Here is a 15,508-nt window from a genome sequence, read left to right on the forward strand (position 1 = left end):
CCTACCAAGACCAAAACAGTCATCCACAAGATTACATCACACGGCACATCTCTGCCGTGTACATCTTCTGATAATAATGTGAGAAATGGTGATGTCATCATCAGAAAATGCTCTCAACACACGTGGATATGTGCCGTGGGACGTTGTGGGGGCTGATTTGAACTCGTTCCCAGTGCGGTGAGATATACAATCCATCCGAGAAAAAATCTCTTCCTCCACAAGCGCCGGTGTACAGTGCGCTAGAATTTCAGAGTTGGGATCTACTCCCAACAGAAATTGCCCCAACACGCTTCCTACATGATCCGTGTCCGCATATCGGGACCTACCACAAGACCCAGGAGCCAGGAAAACCCCTCCCAATATGTTCAAATATGATCTGTCCGTACATCACGTATGGGACTCTACACATGATTGAGATCCCACGGGAGAGGCATCCATATTGCAAGTACTGTTGGAACGTATTTTGTTGGGAGGGGATCCTAATTTCATACCTTCTCTAACAGTAACAGAACACCGTGACAGTATAAAGCCTACAATACATGGTGACAATGGTATGAGGCCATAAATGTTACTCTCTCTCTCTCTTTCCTCCTAGGGTTAGGGTTTCTTAAATATCTCTCTCTCAACCTTTTTTTCAAGTGGCAAATGAAGATCTCAAGCGCTCGATCATCCATTTGGCCCCACTCCGAGGGCCCACCCATGATAGAGAATCAAGGATATTGTTTAAATACCAAAAAAAGTCGGTCCTTCGCCGGGTTGTCTCTCAGGGGTGTGGCTTCGTAAACCCTTTCTGCTCTTTCCTCTCTCTTTCTCTCCGACATTCGTTTGCTTTCCGTCTTTCTCCGAGGATAGATATTAGGGTTTAGGAGATCACCAGAATCTAGTATATTTTGTAGGTCGCGGAGATGGGTGCGGACAAAGGGAAGAAATCCAAGGTTGCAGAGAGAGGAGAGGAAGAAGATTCCGATCACATTGATGGAGAGTTAGTTCTTTCTATCGAGAAGTTGCAGGAGATTCAAGACGAGCTCGAGAAGGTGAACTTCTTCAGTGTTTTATCTTATTTTCTCCTGGTGTCTTCTTTTTTCTCCGTGTAACATTTCTGTATGGTTGGAGTTTGAGCTTCGCCATCTGTTTTTGGTTGCTTATGCCAGAGGCTACTCGATAATTTCTGTAATTCCAAGGGAACATTGCGCTTATGTCCTTTTAGCGTCGATGTTTAGACCGGTTCCAAGAGTGCTTTGCTGTCGTTTTTGGTTGTTGCTATTTTCTACTTCAAGTCTGCAACTCCTCTTATCATTATTAAACTAACGGCTTCGGATTGACGCTAATATTCCACGACTATTGTTTTCTTCGATTGCATTTCGAAACTCAGTTCGTGTGTGCTAATGTAAATGACAAACTACTTTACCAATTACCAGTTTGTTTGGTGGGTGTCTTCGTACCTCAAACTTTTGCATATTTGACTTCTAGCACTGCCATATTATTCTCTAGGTGAATTTCTACTTTTAATTTCTTTTTCGCGAGCCATTTTAATTTTGAATGAAGAGACTGGTATTCAAATTAGCGCCGTTATTATGGATTTAGTAGGAGAATCAAGGCTTTTCTTTATTATTTAATCAATATAGAATTGAAAGTTCCATTAGATTTTATTATCCTTCTGTCCAGATTTTATATACAATACTTAAGATATTGCTTTTCCGCTGGCAATGGGGCTGTATCATTATTCCACAAGATATTCTAATATTTAGATGATTAAATCATCTACTTGTTGGTGGTTAGGTTAATGAAGAGGCAAGTGACAAAGTTTTGGAAGTTGAACAGAAATACAACGAGATACGGAGGCCCGTCTACAATAAGAGGAATGATATCATCAAAACTATTCCCGACTTCTGGTTAACTGCTGTTAGTTATCCATCTTTCTGCAGACTTTTGGTTTCTATTTTATTACCCGCATGTTATACTGGCCATTATTTTGTATGATTAGTGGCATCAGAATATTCTTTCACCCAATTGATTTGTGAAGGTTTCTGTGCAGTTTTTGAGTCATCCTGCACTTGGTGATCTTTTGAGTGAGGAAGACCAGAAGGTTTGTCTGTTCTCCTTATGCACACAGATTGGTTTGTCAAAGTGGCAAGAATTTCTTTCCAAATATTGAATGCCATTATTGAATGCTAGTATTTATTTGTGTTCTGCAATGTCACATATAGCTAGAATATTTTTGAAGCATGCTTAACTTTGTGTTGCCACTTCATATTTGCTGTCTGTAGATTTTCAAGTTCCTAAATTCTCTGGATGTGGACGACTTCAAGGATGTAAAATCGGGATACTCTATTACCTTTGTGAGTTTCTTTCTCATCCTGCATTTGCCCTGTGTTTGATCATTTACTAAATGATCATCTTTTACATTGTTTTTCCTTCTAATATTTTCTCCATCTTAACTTTTGGGATGTTGTTAGTAGGATGGAAATATGATTTATGACTATTGATCGGTGATTTTATTGCATACTAATTAAATCTGTTCTTTGTAATGCTCAGAATTTCAACCCCAATCCTTATTTTGAAGATACAAAGCTCACAAAGACTTTTACCTTCTTTGACGAAGGAACGACTAAGATAACTGGTACAACGATCAAATGGAAGGAGGGCATGGTAAGGATGATTCCTTCCTATTACTTTTAGGAACCTTTTACTTTTATGTCTCAAGTTTGATAATTTTACTCTTTTTTTTTCATTTGAAAACGTGAAGGACATTGCAAATGGTGTTAATCATGAGAAAAAAGGAAACAAGCGTCCACTTGCTGAAGAAAGGTTGGTTTCTTGCCTCTTTCTCTTTTGCTTCAATTCCAATGTATATAAAGGGTGTCTTCAGTTTTTTTGGATAAATAAAGTGTCTTCAAAACTATCCTGGGTAGGTAGCCTCATTGCTTTGCACCTGTACAAAACTAACTTTATTCTACTTTTACGTTATAAATATAAATATAAAATTAGAAAGGTCCCTCCCTTATCAATTGATGCCTCACATTTTATGAGCATAAGATTGTAATTTATTGTATATGCAGGATAATAATCCTTCTTGCTTTATTTTGGAAAGCAGTGTAGTCTGTCTTTGTTGGGGGCTATTCAGTGTTTTAAAAGGCGTGTCTAGGCACACAGGTCCTAGGTGCACCCCTTTCAAAAGGTGCACGCCTGGTGCGCCTAGGCATGCACCTGATGTGCCTTGCGCCTCAGCCCAGGCGTGCACCTTTTTAAAATTTTGAGTTTTTTGCTATTTTTTTTTGAGTCTAACGGCTGGGCTGAGGTGCACACCTAGGTGTGTAATTATGGCATTACCATGACATACAGGTAAATCTTAGAAGCCTTCTCCCCATAAACTAAATAAAATGCGTGTAATTCAGAAGTAGATGATTTAAAGACTATACTATACAATTTTACTATTGGGAGGCTATAATAAGGTTTGACTAACTTGTCAAGTTGTCATCAAGTGCTGGTCCAGTTGGGCACTTCCAATGCAAAAACATAACTAGGCAAGAACTGAATAGATGGACTCTTCAACAAATATAAGGTAACAAAGCCTTGAATAGTGGTGAAATCTCAGAGGACTATATCATCCTTATTTCTCAGAGCCTGAAATGGAAGCCTCACCAAGGTGCTAGAAAATTTATTCAAATGCTATTACAGAAAATAAACAGCATGGGGCAAAGAATAGCCTCAATAGCCCCAGTGTTTTAAAAGCGCAAAGGGCCAATTTGCACCTAAGACACAAGGTGCAAGGCGAGGCACACACCTTTTTAAGCAAGGTGCAAAAATACAAAAAAAGCTAAAAAATAAAAAAGTCAGAAAATTCATAAAAAAGCCAAAAAATTTAAAGAAATGCAAAAAATTAAAAAATATTGAACATAATGTTAATAAAAAATATAGACTTAAATTTTAAAATAAATGTTTTAAAAAACCTGTTATCCAAAATTAAAATACATAAACATAACATGTAAAGCGTATTCAAATGAAAATTTAAAAGCAAACATATAAAGCATTTCTTTTTGATGAATAACATATAAAGCATTTTCAAGCATGTAAAACCCACAATCTCTTTTTTTTCCTTAATTGCATTGCTTCAAGTAGCTAATGTGATGTAAAACATATTGCATTCTTGATTCTATGAGTCGCCTTTGTACTACGCCCCTCAAGGCAAGCCCTAACAAGTCTATGTTAGGGTCCGAAATTCTTATTTCTCACATAAAAAATAATGGTTTTATAGCTTTCATTGCCTTTTAAGAAGTTATTTTATTGCAATGAATGAATGAACAACATTAGCAAATGGGGGGTTCTCAGAGCATGGATGCACCATGCTCCATGTTATTATGTTATTATGCAACTATAGATAAGTATATTTGTTGGCTCCAACTTATACATGGATGCACCATGCTACCATTCGGTTCAATGTTATTATGGATTCTCATACTTGAATGCATATGATGCATATGCTTCGTCCTTCACTCCCAAGTTGATCCTTTTGAGTGCAGCTTCTTTAACTGGTTCAGTGAGACACAACAGAAAGATATTACAGAAGGGATTCATGATGAGGTAATTTCTTTGTTTTCATCTTCGATTGCAGTACTTCCGCCTTTCTTTATTTGACATTTCCATTGATCTGATAGAAAGTATTCAGTGTCATGAGTGTTATATTTAATGATAACTTCAATATGTATGGAGGATATTTTTCTTTGGCACTGGTGGATCAAATGTTAATGTGAAGTTCAAGCTGACACGAGATTCTGAACTTTTATCAATCTTCTTTTTATCATTGAAATGTTGTGTTATTTAGCTCTTGATTTGAAATTGCAGGTGGCAGAGATAATCAAGGAAGATTTATGGCCTAACCCTCTTAAATATTTCAACAATGTAATTTTCTTCCCCTAATTAATCTGCTTTTAAGGATGGACTTCTCCAATCTCCATGGAAATTGTTACTACATGAATTTATTCATTTTCTTCTTCTGTTCTTGTTCCTTTTCTTTGAGTTGATTGATGCATCTTTTGGTGTAGGAGGCTGATGAAGAGGACTTTGATGGAGATGAGGATGATGAAGAGGTAAGTGGGGGTAGATATTTGACATCTATTCATTATTCAGACGTTCTATGCGATATATTGGTATCAAGCAAAAACACAATTTCTCTATTATCATCATCATTTAAGCCTTGTCCCAACTATATGGGATTGGCTACATGTATCCTGTTCTTCTATTCTGTTATATTCAGTGCCATATCTATTGTTAAACTGTGGGCATATTGGAGTTGTGGATGGTCTTCTCTGCACGTGCTGAAACCTAGTCCACCTCCCCTTCTTTTATCCCCTGTTGGGGCTACTTCTAGGTTCCTTACAATGAGTTCATTTCTGATCCTACCATCTTTTCTACTTCCTTTCCCCCATCCATCTCAATATTCATATTTGTACCACACACAGTTTTTAGTCATGTTATTTCTTAAATGCCCAACACTCACACTGTTGGCCTTGTAACATTTTATGAAAATCTTCCCAGCCTAGGTGGTATTCTCCTATCATATAAGGCTAGATGCACATTTCTGTTTGACCATCTTGCTTAAATCCATGGTCAACCTCCTCAATCTCTCCATTGTTATGCATTATCAAACCAATGTTAAGGAAGAGTCACATTGATATATCTAGGTCACTTAAATCAATGGTTCAAGTAACCAAAAATGGTGTATGTTTTTGCTTTTATAGAAACAGATAATGGGATGAGATGAATGGTAATTATACTTTTTTGGCCTATTTCATCAGTAACCCCGAACTCTTTACTAATAATGTTTTCCCTATTACAGTGTATGTAAGGCTACAAATAATTCATGTTATATTCCAGTCCATATTTGATTCACAATTTGAATTTAACGTGAATCTTATCCATCTGATTTAGTTTTGACTTAGATTGGGTTTAGATATTAAATACCATTGTTAACTTAGGCTAAAGATGGTTAAAATGTACCATTTATAAAAGAAACTAGGGATGAATTTCATGTTGCACACTAAAAATAAAATGACTTGATAACATTTAGGTAGATTACAAAGTCTTCCCATACTTTGGGGGATGCGACTTTAGCTCCATGTACTATTTTACATCCACTTACAAAAGTGGTGGAACTTTCTAACAGTTTAAATATTGAAAAAGAATTTGCCAAATTGCTCACAGGTCACTTTTATGCTTTTTGAAGCAAAAATCAAGAGAGGAGGGTGATAGCAATGGTATAAAAGAATATTAGGGCAGTGATTTAAAAGGCGCACAAGCGAGGTACATTTTAGGGTAGGCGCCTCGCCCATGTCCTAGGCGTCTCGCCAATTCATCCTACTAAAATATCTTTTTAAATAGCAATTAAAATTATAAAGTCATTATTTTTTGTGTGAGAACTATGAATTCAAGACCCCTAACATGGACTTGTTTGAGCTTGCCTCGAGGGGCATGGCACAAAGGCGGCTCATAGAATCAGGAATTTAATATGTTTTACATCACATTAGCTACTTGAAGTAATGCAATTGAGGAAAAAAAGAGATTGTGGATTTTACATGCTTGAAAATGTTTTATATGTTTTGATTTTATTTTTAAATTTAATTTGGATATGCTTTACATGTTATGTTTATGTATTCTAATTTTAGATAATAGGTTTTTTAAAACACTTATTTTAAAATTTATGTTTATATTTTTTATTAACATTATGTTTAATATTTTTTTATTTTTTGCATTTTTTGAATGTTCTGACTTTTTTTTTTGTATTTTTGCGCCTTGCATCCAAAAGGCGTGTGCCTCGCCTTTTGCCCCTTGCGCCTCGGGTGCAAATTGGCCCTGTGCCTTTTTGCGCCTTGTGCTTTTAAAACACTGTATTAGGGTGGGATGGGTAGAAGTGACAAATGAAAATAAAGAGTTGGTGCTGTGGTGATGGTGAAAGTGAAAGTTTAAGGTAGAAGTGTGGTGTAGGTGAATGCATTGGTTGTGCCATTGTGGTAGAAGGTAGAAATGAAAATTGTGGTAACAGATGTGAAAAAGGGGGAGCGACAAAACAGTTGGTGGTTAAACTTTGGTGTAGCATTTGAATGGATGGGATGATCTGCTTGATCTCAGGAGGCCATTTTGATGGCTGAGATTACTTGAAACCATTTGGTTTTCAAAAATTAGTTAATAGATTTTGAGTCATGAGTTAAATGGTCTAAATCATTGTATATAAATACAGGGTGGTTACGTGTCACAAAAAATAGCATAGGATACTAAGTTTCACACACCTAAAGTCTAGGGAAGCTTTTATAAGTTACTGTAAGTTTACGAGACTTGAACTTTAATAATCAGACAACATTCAAACTACCTTTACCAACAAATGCATATTAGTTTTATGCAAATATAAGTGTATAGGATTGGGTTGGGTAGATCCATATTTGATCCAATCATAAACCATCTGAAATCAGTTGTTTTAATCAGGTCATTATGATTTCTAATTGTTTCAGTACACTTCGGTAATCAGTCTGTCCGATTACTCTAATTCCATTTGGGAACCAATAGTGGAGAAGGTGGAGAAGAGACTGGCAGGTTGGAAAGCAAAATATCTGTCAAAGAGGGTGAACTTACTCTAATCAAGAGTGTACTTTCATCTCTCCCTGCTTACTGTCCTTGTACCAATTCCAGCAGGGATGGCATCCTCAATTGGACTAAAGATGAGTGAGTTCTTATGGAATGGTTGGAAGGAAGATAAAAAAAACCCACTGGGTAAATTGGGGAAAGGGTGCAACCTGCAAACATAAAAGAGGTGGATAATTGGAAAGGCTAAAAGAACTGAACATTGCCTTATTAGGCAAATGGAGTTTAAGATTAGGGCAGTAAGGGAATATCTTTTGGAAGAGAATAGTTCAAGCGAAGTACAGCTCAAGAAACATGGGGTGGGAGCCAGGTGAATCATACAGTCTTAAGGCTGCTTGGCCTGGAAAGGTATTGCAAAAAGCCACAGCTATTTTAGCAATTTAAATGTGAAATTAAGTTTGAAGGGGGAAGTGGACCTAGGGTCAAGTTTTGGTAGCATTGCTGGTGTGGAGATTATTGACTGAAGGAGGTTGCTGACTAATGGGAATTGTGTATGGAACCCTGTTCTCAGAAGTACTTTGAAACTGGGAAGTAGAGACTTTCTTATACCTGCCTCAGACACTCTACATACAGTATGCAATTTGTCCCTAACTGAGAGGACAGAAGACGGTGGTTAGAAGAGAAGTCTAAGGCAGTTTACCGTCAAATCTTTTCATAACAAGTTGACTCAGTATGAAGTCTAGGAGCTTGCTATGGGCAGACTTTGGTGCAAATACATTCTCTCAGAGGTAGCTTTTTTGTTTGGTCTCCCTACTCAAACGAGATCCTTACTAGGGACAAACTGTTAAACAGAGGTTTGGAGAGAGTTTCATTGTATTGTGTTATATGAAATGGGGTGGAGGAATCTGTGAATCACCTGTTGATACATTGTACTTTCACTCCATATGCTTGGAATAAAGGTTTGTTCACTTGAACTCAGTTTAATGGTAAACCCACTAAATTTATTTTTCCCCTGTAGAATGACAAGGGCAGAAATTTTCTCCTCCAAAGTTCAATACCTCCGTAGTTTCTCCGCGGAAGGGAGTTCTTTCTGCCTATGAAGTTTCTTTTGTTATGTTACCGGAAAATGACAGAGAATAGCCAGACAGGGTGTTGGAAATGTAAAGATGCATACACTAAAAATCGACATACCAACATAATATACTAGCATTGAGATGGTATCTAGGTTTCATACTTCTTATGGCAAAAACCAATTGTAATTTCTTGCTTGTTGAACTTGAACATTTTAAGGAGATTTACCTAATGTTTCATTTTTCTCTGTTTACTTTTTGGATGATGCATGCAATTACATTATTTTACTTATTTTCTAGGTTGGACCTTCTTATGACATAAAACCTAAAGTTTGTTTGTGGGCCTTAGTTTGCTAAAATCTAGAAACATCTCCATTAATTTCTGATTACATTTTATAAAGAAGCTAAGCTACATGAAAGTAGGCCTTTGTTTCAACAAGGAAAATGAACACTTCTGTTGATCCATATTTAAAAATTAACTGTGACCATTTCTCAGTCAATCTACTAATCTCTTTAAATTGGTTGGATGTAGTATGAGTAGCAAGCCTATTAACCAATTTATTGATCTGTTGGGCCTTCTCTCTAATCATAACTGGCACTTGTTTCTAAGAGGAAATTTTCTAGCAAGGTTACTTAACCTCGTTGGGTACTGTCATTTTGCTTCATTGAAGAAAATTGAGGTAATTTCTAGAGAGGTATGTCCTCATGAGTGAATGAAATGGTGCAAGTGAGATTTTTTTATCAACACCTTGAGTAATTGGATATAAATGTTTAACTTGGTGAGCTTTTGGGGATCAAATATCAGAGTATAACTTAAAATGCTGAAACCTGTTTTCCCAATCAAAGATCATATCTTCATTTTGTTTAGGATTTTGGTTGTCTTTAATTTTTTTGACAATGCATCTTACTTTTTTTTAGGGAAAATTCCCGATCAGTGGCTCTTGGAAGATAAGTGTGTTTGTCTTCCTCCTGTAAATTTTCTACTGATGATTTAATGAAAGTGTTATTGATAAAAAAAAATTCCTGATCAGTACCCAAACTTTGAAAATGTGACAATCTAGTACCCAAACTTTTAAAATGTGACAATCCAGTACCTACCGTTAATCAGCCATTAAGTGACATGTGAAAAGTCAAAAATGCCCTTTGAATGGCATCTAATTCTCTTTATGAACCATCCAAACATTGACAAAAAATTATACAGTCCCAAATCTTAGCCTCTTCTATTCAACAAAGTTAGTGACTGTTTAGAAGAATCTAGAATTTGGGACTCTTCGTTTTATTGTCAATGTTTATATGCTTAATAAAGAGACTTAGATTGCATTATTAGGGCATTTTTGACTTTTGAAATGTCACTTAATGGCTGATTAATGGACTGATTAACGGCAGGTACTGGATTGTCACATTTTGAAAGTTTGGGTACTGAATTGTCGCATTTTAAGGTTTGGGGACCAAATTGTCACTCGAGCCAAAGTACAGGGTACTGATCTAGAATTTCCCCCTTTTTTTACTCATTTCTTCTGTTAATGTTTGGTCTAACTGTCAATGTAATCTTCATTTATGCCTGTACCCAATGAGACAATACTACAATAGAGTCGGACTCTACGATGACAGAAAGGAAGAAAATAGGGTGTTAGACGGAGTTACTGGATGCAACATCTGAGTAGAAAGGTAGGGTAAGAACTTGAGGACCTGGTTTAAAGTTAGTAAAGTAAGAGGGTGATGGTGGAAGGAGTGGCCTCAGGGTGGTTCAAAGGTATGACAGAAGGTAGAGATACTGTTGTCCTAGCTAGTTCCTAGTAAGGTTGGATGGATTGAATTGAAAGGCAGTTTTATGGGAGAAAAACAAGGGGGAAGGAGTTGGGTTTTGGTGATATCTTTTATACTGGATTGTACTTGTATTTTTCTTTAACAAAATTTTTTTGTTATCAATCATATGTTTGGTATTCTTGAACTGGACTACTACTGCATCCTGGAATTAGGATTGTCAATAAAAAATCCAATTCAGTACAATCTGATCTAGCATGATTAATGAATGAATATGCATTAGATGTAATCTATGCAAACTTAATGGTGCACTCTTGTTTTTTTGTGAAGGCATTACTCTTAACCTCAAGTTTCATGAAGCAGATGAGTAATTAAAGGACAGCTTTGTTGGTTCTGAAATAAAAACAGAATATAAGAAAAGGAAAATGAGTATAGAAAAGGAAATCTATGTATATGACTTGTCAAAAAAAGCAAATCAATGAATAAGACTTGTAAAAAAATAGGAAATCAATCATGCTATAATCCACTTTTGAAGATAACGAATGTTATATTTTCTCCCCTTTTCACTCCTCTCGAGTCTCAACAAGCATGGATGTCTCTCTGGTTTTTGTTGGTGTTGCTCACTCATTTGGTAGTTGAAGATGTAGTACATGACACAGATAAGAACTGACTTGATACTATGTAGATCTTATCTAAACAATATTCAATCTGCAGAGCCCCATTAAAATTACTAAAACCAAAATAAGAAAAAGCATGTGTGAAAAAGGGAAGGATATTGGTGTAATCCTCCTTTTGAACAGGATGAATAGGTCTCCACTCTTTGATAACTCGTCTCTGGTTTTGTTGCTGCTCCTCTTTCTTGTCAAATCCAGGAGTTTTTGTTATTCTATAATTGATTTATTTCCTGCTTAGGCTGTGTTTGGTTTGAAGGAAAAAGTAGGGAATGGAAGGGGAAGGCAGAGAAATCTTTACAAACCTTGTATTAGGTTTCCCTACCCTTCCTTTTCCTTCAAACCAAACATAGCCTTAAAGTCATGCTCAATTACTACGTGCCTCAAATTTTAAATGTGCAAGTCTGACTTGGGTCCGATAATTCATTAGGTTCAATTGCAGTATTTTCTGCGTCTTGCCTCTAAACTGGGAGACCGGATGTGCTCCTCACACCTGAGGTGCCTCACGCACATCCTATCATGCATTGGGAACATCTCCTGTATTTATTAGTTATTATTCACGGGAGATGTTCCCAATGCACGGTGGATGTGCCTGTGAGGCGCCCATTTGTGAGGAGCAGATCCCGCTTCTTAAACTGGTTATTGAATCTGGCTCATGTATGGACCATGCGTCAGATAGTATGGTTGTTTATATCCAATTAGCTCGTTGTGAGATAGGATGAATCAAGTGATTGTTGCTATGGATTTACCTTGCTTGATTTTTCTCTCTATTTTTTGGGTCTTATTGTCAGGGTAAGGACATTGATGGCTTTGAAGAGGAAGATGATGACGAACAAGATGATGATGACGAAGACGGTGATGAGGAGGATGACAGTTAATTCTTTCTCAGGGTTTAACAGGGTTTACATTATGACCATCATGTTTTAGTCATACCTCGTGGAAGCAAAGTCTCTGATGCCTGCAGAAAGGCCAGGTGATAGGGAGCTGACAACTCTTGTAATGTCTGTGGTGGTAGCTATGATCTTTTTTGTTGCTAGCTGACTGCTACCATGGTTTACCTTTGTTTTGTTTTTTTTTTTTGGGGGGGGGGGGTTCTCTTGGCCTTCATCTCCCCTGTTTCATTGGGATATGCGGGCTTTCTTGCTAAATGCAGGGAGTTTTTAAGTTATGAGGATATATAATATTGGGTTTTATTAGTTTTCTTGTAGAGAGCACCTTTGTCGAAAGCATGTGCCTTCGTAATTGTCCTTGTCAGGCCCTTCTAGCCTTTGTGATCTAATGCTTTTAGGTTTTTACGCTATTTCCAGATATGAGATCTCCTGCCCTTGTGCTTCAGGTCCCAATACGGGGTTTACTCTTTTTGAATCTTTTCTTTTGATGTTGCCAACTGTATTTTCTTTTTCTAATTACTATTAACTACCAGAGGGTTGCTGGTGGTGCGCATCTTCACTTCCTCTTCTCACGAATCTGCACCGGATTATGTGTTTTATATTGAGCTGGAGCTTTATGCTAGAGGGGAGCCACTTATGATTCGATAGAAACCATTTTAATTATGGGTAAATTTATTAAAGGGTCTTTATGGTTTTGGAAATTGACTAACCCAACCTTTGAAATATGTGCTAGTAACTACCAGAGAGTTGCTGGTGGTACATCTTCACTTCCTCTTCTCACAAATCTACACCGGTATGTTTTTCATATTGAATTGGAGCTTTATGCTAGTGTAGTCAGAAGAGAGCCAATTTGATTGTATAAAAACTATTTTAATTATGGGCAAATTTTTTAAAGGATCCTTGTGGATTAGTAAATTGACCAACTCTACTCTCACTGTTTATATATTGTTTTAAAGTATCCCGTTTTTGACAATTGACATTGTTGTTAAACATTAATAGAAAAAAATGTCAAAATTTCTTTCTACTATTTCTCAATTTTTTGAAATAAAATCCAATTGAAGAAAAATTTTTAAGAATTGTAATATAGTCTTCAAAGCAGTTGAGGCATACTCTGGAGTTGACGATCATTTGAGGATTCAAATCTGTTGATCATTGGATTGGAATCGATCATGGGATCCATTATTCCTTTTGTTGAAGCTTGTAGGCTTTCCAGGCCAATCGTAGGAATCGATCATGGGACCCGTTAATCCTCTTGTTGTAGGCCTTGCAGGCCAATCGTTGATTGTTGATTGAAGGATTTCTTCTTCCGTTATAAATAAAATTTTAAAATCCTAAACAGGGGGGGAAGGAAGGGGGGGGGGGTATGGGCCTGTATCTTTGCTTGTTTTTTATTTTTTTATATTTTTACTTTTTGTTTGAAATTGGTTGAGGGGTCGGTTCACTCCCTAAACTAGACCAAACCTCAAAAGGCCCCCTGTAGGGGCGTATCGAGAAGCCTCCGATATGATACGTATCGACTGATACACCCCAATACATTGCGATATTTTGATCATTGATCCTAAAGAAGAAAGAAGTGTACAATGATCGATGATGGGATCCCGCATAAAGTGCCAATGGCGATAGAAGTCGTGAGCGTGCCACTACATGCTACTTTGACTAGTCTACCTCCCTAGATCTCACTGTCTCTTCTCTACTTACCTATAGGTCATATACTGTCTCCTTGCCTAATTTCTTCTTATTGATTTTTATTCGATCAGTTTGTCGTTTCTGTTGTTGTTGCTTCTGCCTAGAATTAGGGATTTGAATATACCCTAATTTGAATATGATCCAATCTGTTTTCATCCCTAAGTAGGGGCATTCTGTGAAAATTTGAAAAAGTCTGTATGGATTGTTTTGTCCCACTAAATTTGAATAAGCACTTATTTTTTAAGTACTTAAAATAAACAACCTTGGACCTGCTAATTTTTTAAAGTACTTATTTTTGAAATAAATACTTAAGGGGTGTTTGATGAATCTTTTCAGAGGTTCGATGTCTGAAAAACTTTCTTTTCAGACACTAGACCCGTTTGGTGTTACTTCTGAAAATGGGTCTGAATCTTATTGTCAAATCTAAATCTGATAGTTCATGGGCTGGCTCTTAATGCGCTCATATGCATTTCAGAGCGGGCCCAAAGTCGAAAATACTTCCCCAAAAATGGAAATGACACGATTTTGCCCCTATTAACCCCAAAACTTAACATTTTTCTCCATTTGTGTTTTCTCTCTAGAAAAGCATCCTCAAGACCTCCACTCGTCTCGACTGAAGAACACTGCTCGTCTCGTCAAAGGTATTATCCTCTTCTTCTTCTTCTTCTTTAAATGGCTATTCATAGGGTTTAGATATTTTGATTTGATCTGTTTATGTTTATTTTGATTTGTTTACAGTTCTTCTTCTTCAAACGACTCTTTATGTTTATCAAACACATGTTTCTTTATCTTCGTCTCCATTTATCAATTGTTCATAGGGTTTATATGTTGGGATACATGGTGGTGATTGAAACATTGATCTTTAATTTGTGAGGACAAACTTCATCTTTTAATCTCCAAACCATTGATGAATTTGGTTGTCATTTTTTTCGGTTGTATGTTTATGAGGACAAATGCTTGCACTTCCTTGTATGTTTATGGTTTTTTCATTTATCATAGCTCACACCATGAACTCCAAACTCAACCCAACTGTAAACCACTTTTCAATTGAAATCCGTCTTATCTATTACTTTTAGGAGTAAAATGCATATGCATATTGTTCTAGAAAATCTAATAGGAGTAAGCGGTCCTATGAGATTAGCTATCTTTGTTTTGGAAACTAGATTACAGTATAATTCTAATTATTATCCTAATACTAATTTAAATGAATTATTATACCACTACCTTATTGATTTTAGGCGAGTGATTATTGGACTACAAAAATCCAAGACAACCAGTCATTGGAAGCCTTGGAACTCCTGGATTGAGGAGCTATCTTTGTTTTTATTTATTAAATAGCTAAGTCTATGGAGATTACAATAAAGCAAACTTGGGGTTGGAATTATTAATTTGCACCCCTAATGTGGGTTAAATACGGATCCGATCCAAGTACAATACATTTATAGATCTAATAATTTTGGATTGGATTCAGATCCAAAGGTTTGATGGTGTAGCTAGATCTAGGGGTATTCAAATTCGGTTGATAAATTAGAAATCGAACTGAATCAAACCGAATAAACTCAGTTCAGTTAATTTGGATATCAGTTCGGTTTGGTTTTTGTTTTTTAAAAAATCGGTTTTTGGTTTTGACTCACTCGATTTGATAGATTTTCAATCGAATTAAACCGAAAACCGAACTATTGCTTATTTAACGAAGTATATTAAATATTTAATGTGATCTATTTAATACTTTATGCTAATTAATTATTATATTTTCCAATAACGAATTTGGCAATTTCTCATTGGGCTTTAATTGTTTGTGAATGACTTTTAATTAATAATTGTTAATTAAAAACTGGATTAATCATTAATTGTT

General features: G+C 36.3%; 1 protein-coding gene across 1 annotated transcript; it reads left to right on the top strand.

Annotated features, from left to right (window-relative positions):
- The first annotated feature begins 726 nt into the window (after window positions 1-726).
- On the top strand, window positions 727-12,383 carry LOC104598151 (NAP1-related protein 2-like). Its single transcript, XM_010260082.3, has 10 exons — window positions 727-1,034; window positions 1,780-1,902; window positions 2,036-2,086; window positions 2,268-2,339; window positions 2,536-2,649; window positions 2,747-2,808; window positions 4,521-4,581; window positions 4,843-4,899; window positions 5,043-5,087; window positions 11,869-12,383. Exons 1-10 carry the CDS (start codon window positions 906-908, stop codon window positions 11,953-11,955), a joined length of 801 nt encoding a protein of 266 aa, XP_010258384.1. The 5' UTR covers window positions 727-905; the 3' UTR covers window positions 11,956-12,383.
- Window positions 12,384-15,508: the final 3,125 nt, after the last annotated feature.

This window comes from Nelumbo nucifera, chromosome 4 (genome assembly GCF_055504915.1).
Source record: "Nelumbo nucifera cultivar China Antique chromosome 4, China Antique-T2T, whole genome shotgun sequence".
NCBI lineage: Eukaryota > Viridiplantae > Streptophyta > Magnoliopsida > Proteales > Nelumbonaceae > Nelumbo > Nelumbo nucifera.

Bases quoted from the DNA above. Each gene is read 5' to 3' on its own strand.
- LOC104598151 (XM_010260082.3), top strand. From the start codon at position 906: ATGGGTGCGGACAAAGGGAAGAAATCCAAGGTTGCAGAGAGAGGAGAG. The intron at 1,903-2,035 runs GTTAGTTATCCA...GTTTCTGTGCAG, and splicing joins CCGACTTCTGGTTAACTGCT to TTTTTGAGTCATCCTGCACT. The intron at 5,088-11,868 runs GTAAGTGGGGGT...TCTTATTGTCAG, and splicing joins GAGATGAGGATGATGAAGAG to GGTAAGGACATTGATGGCTT.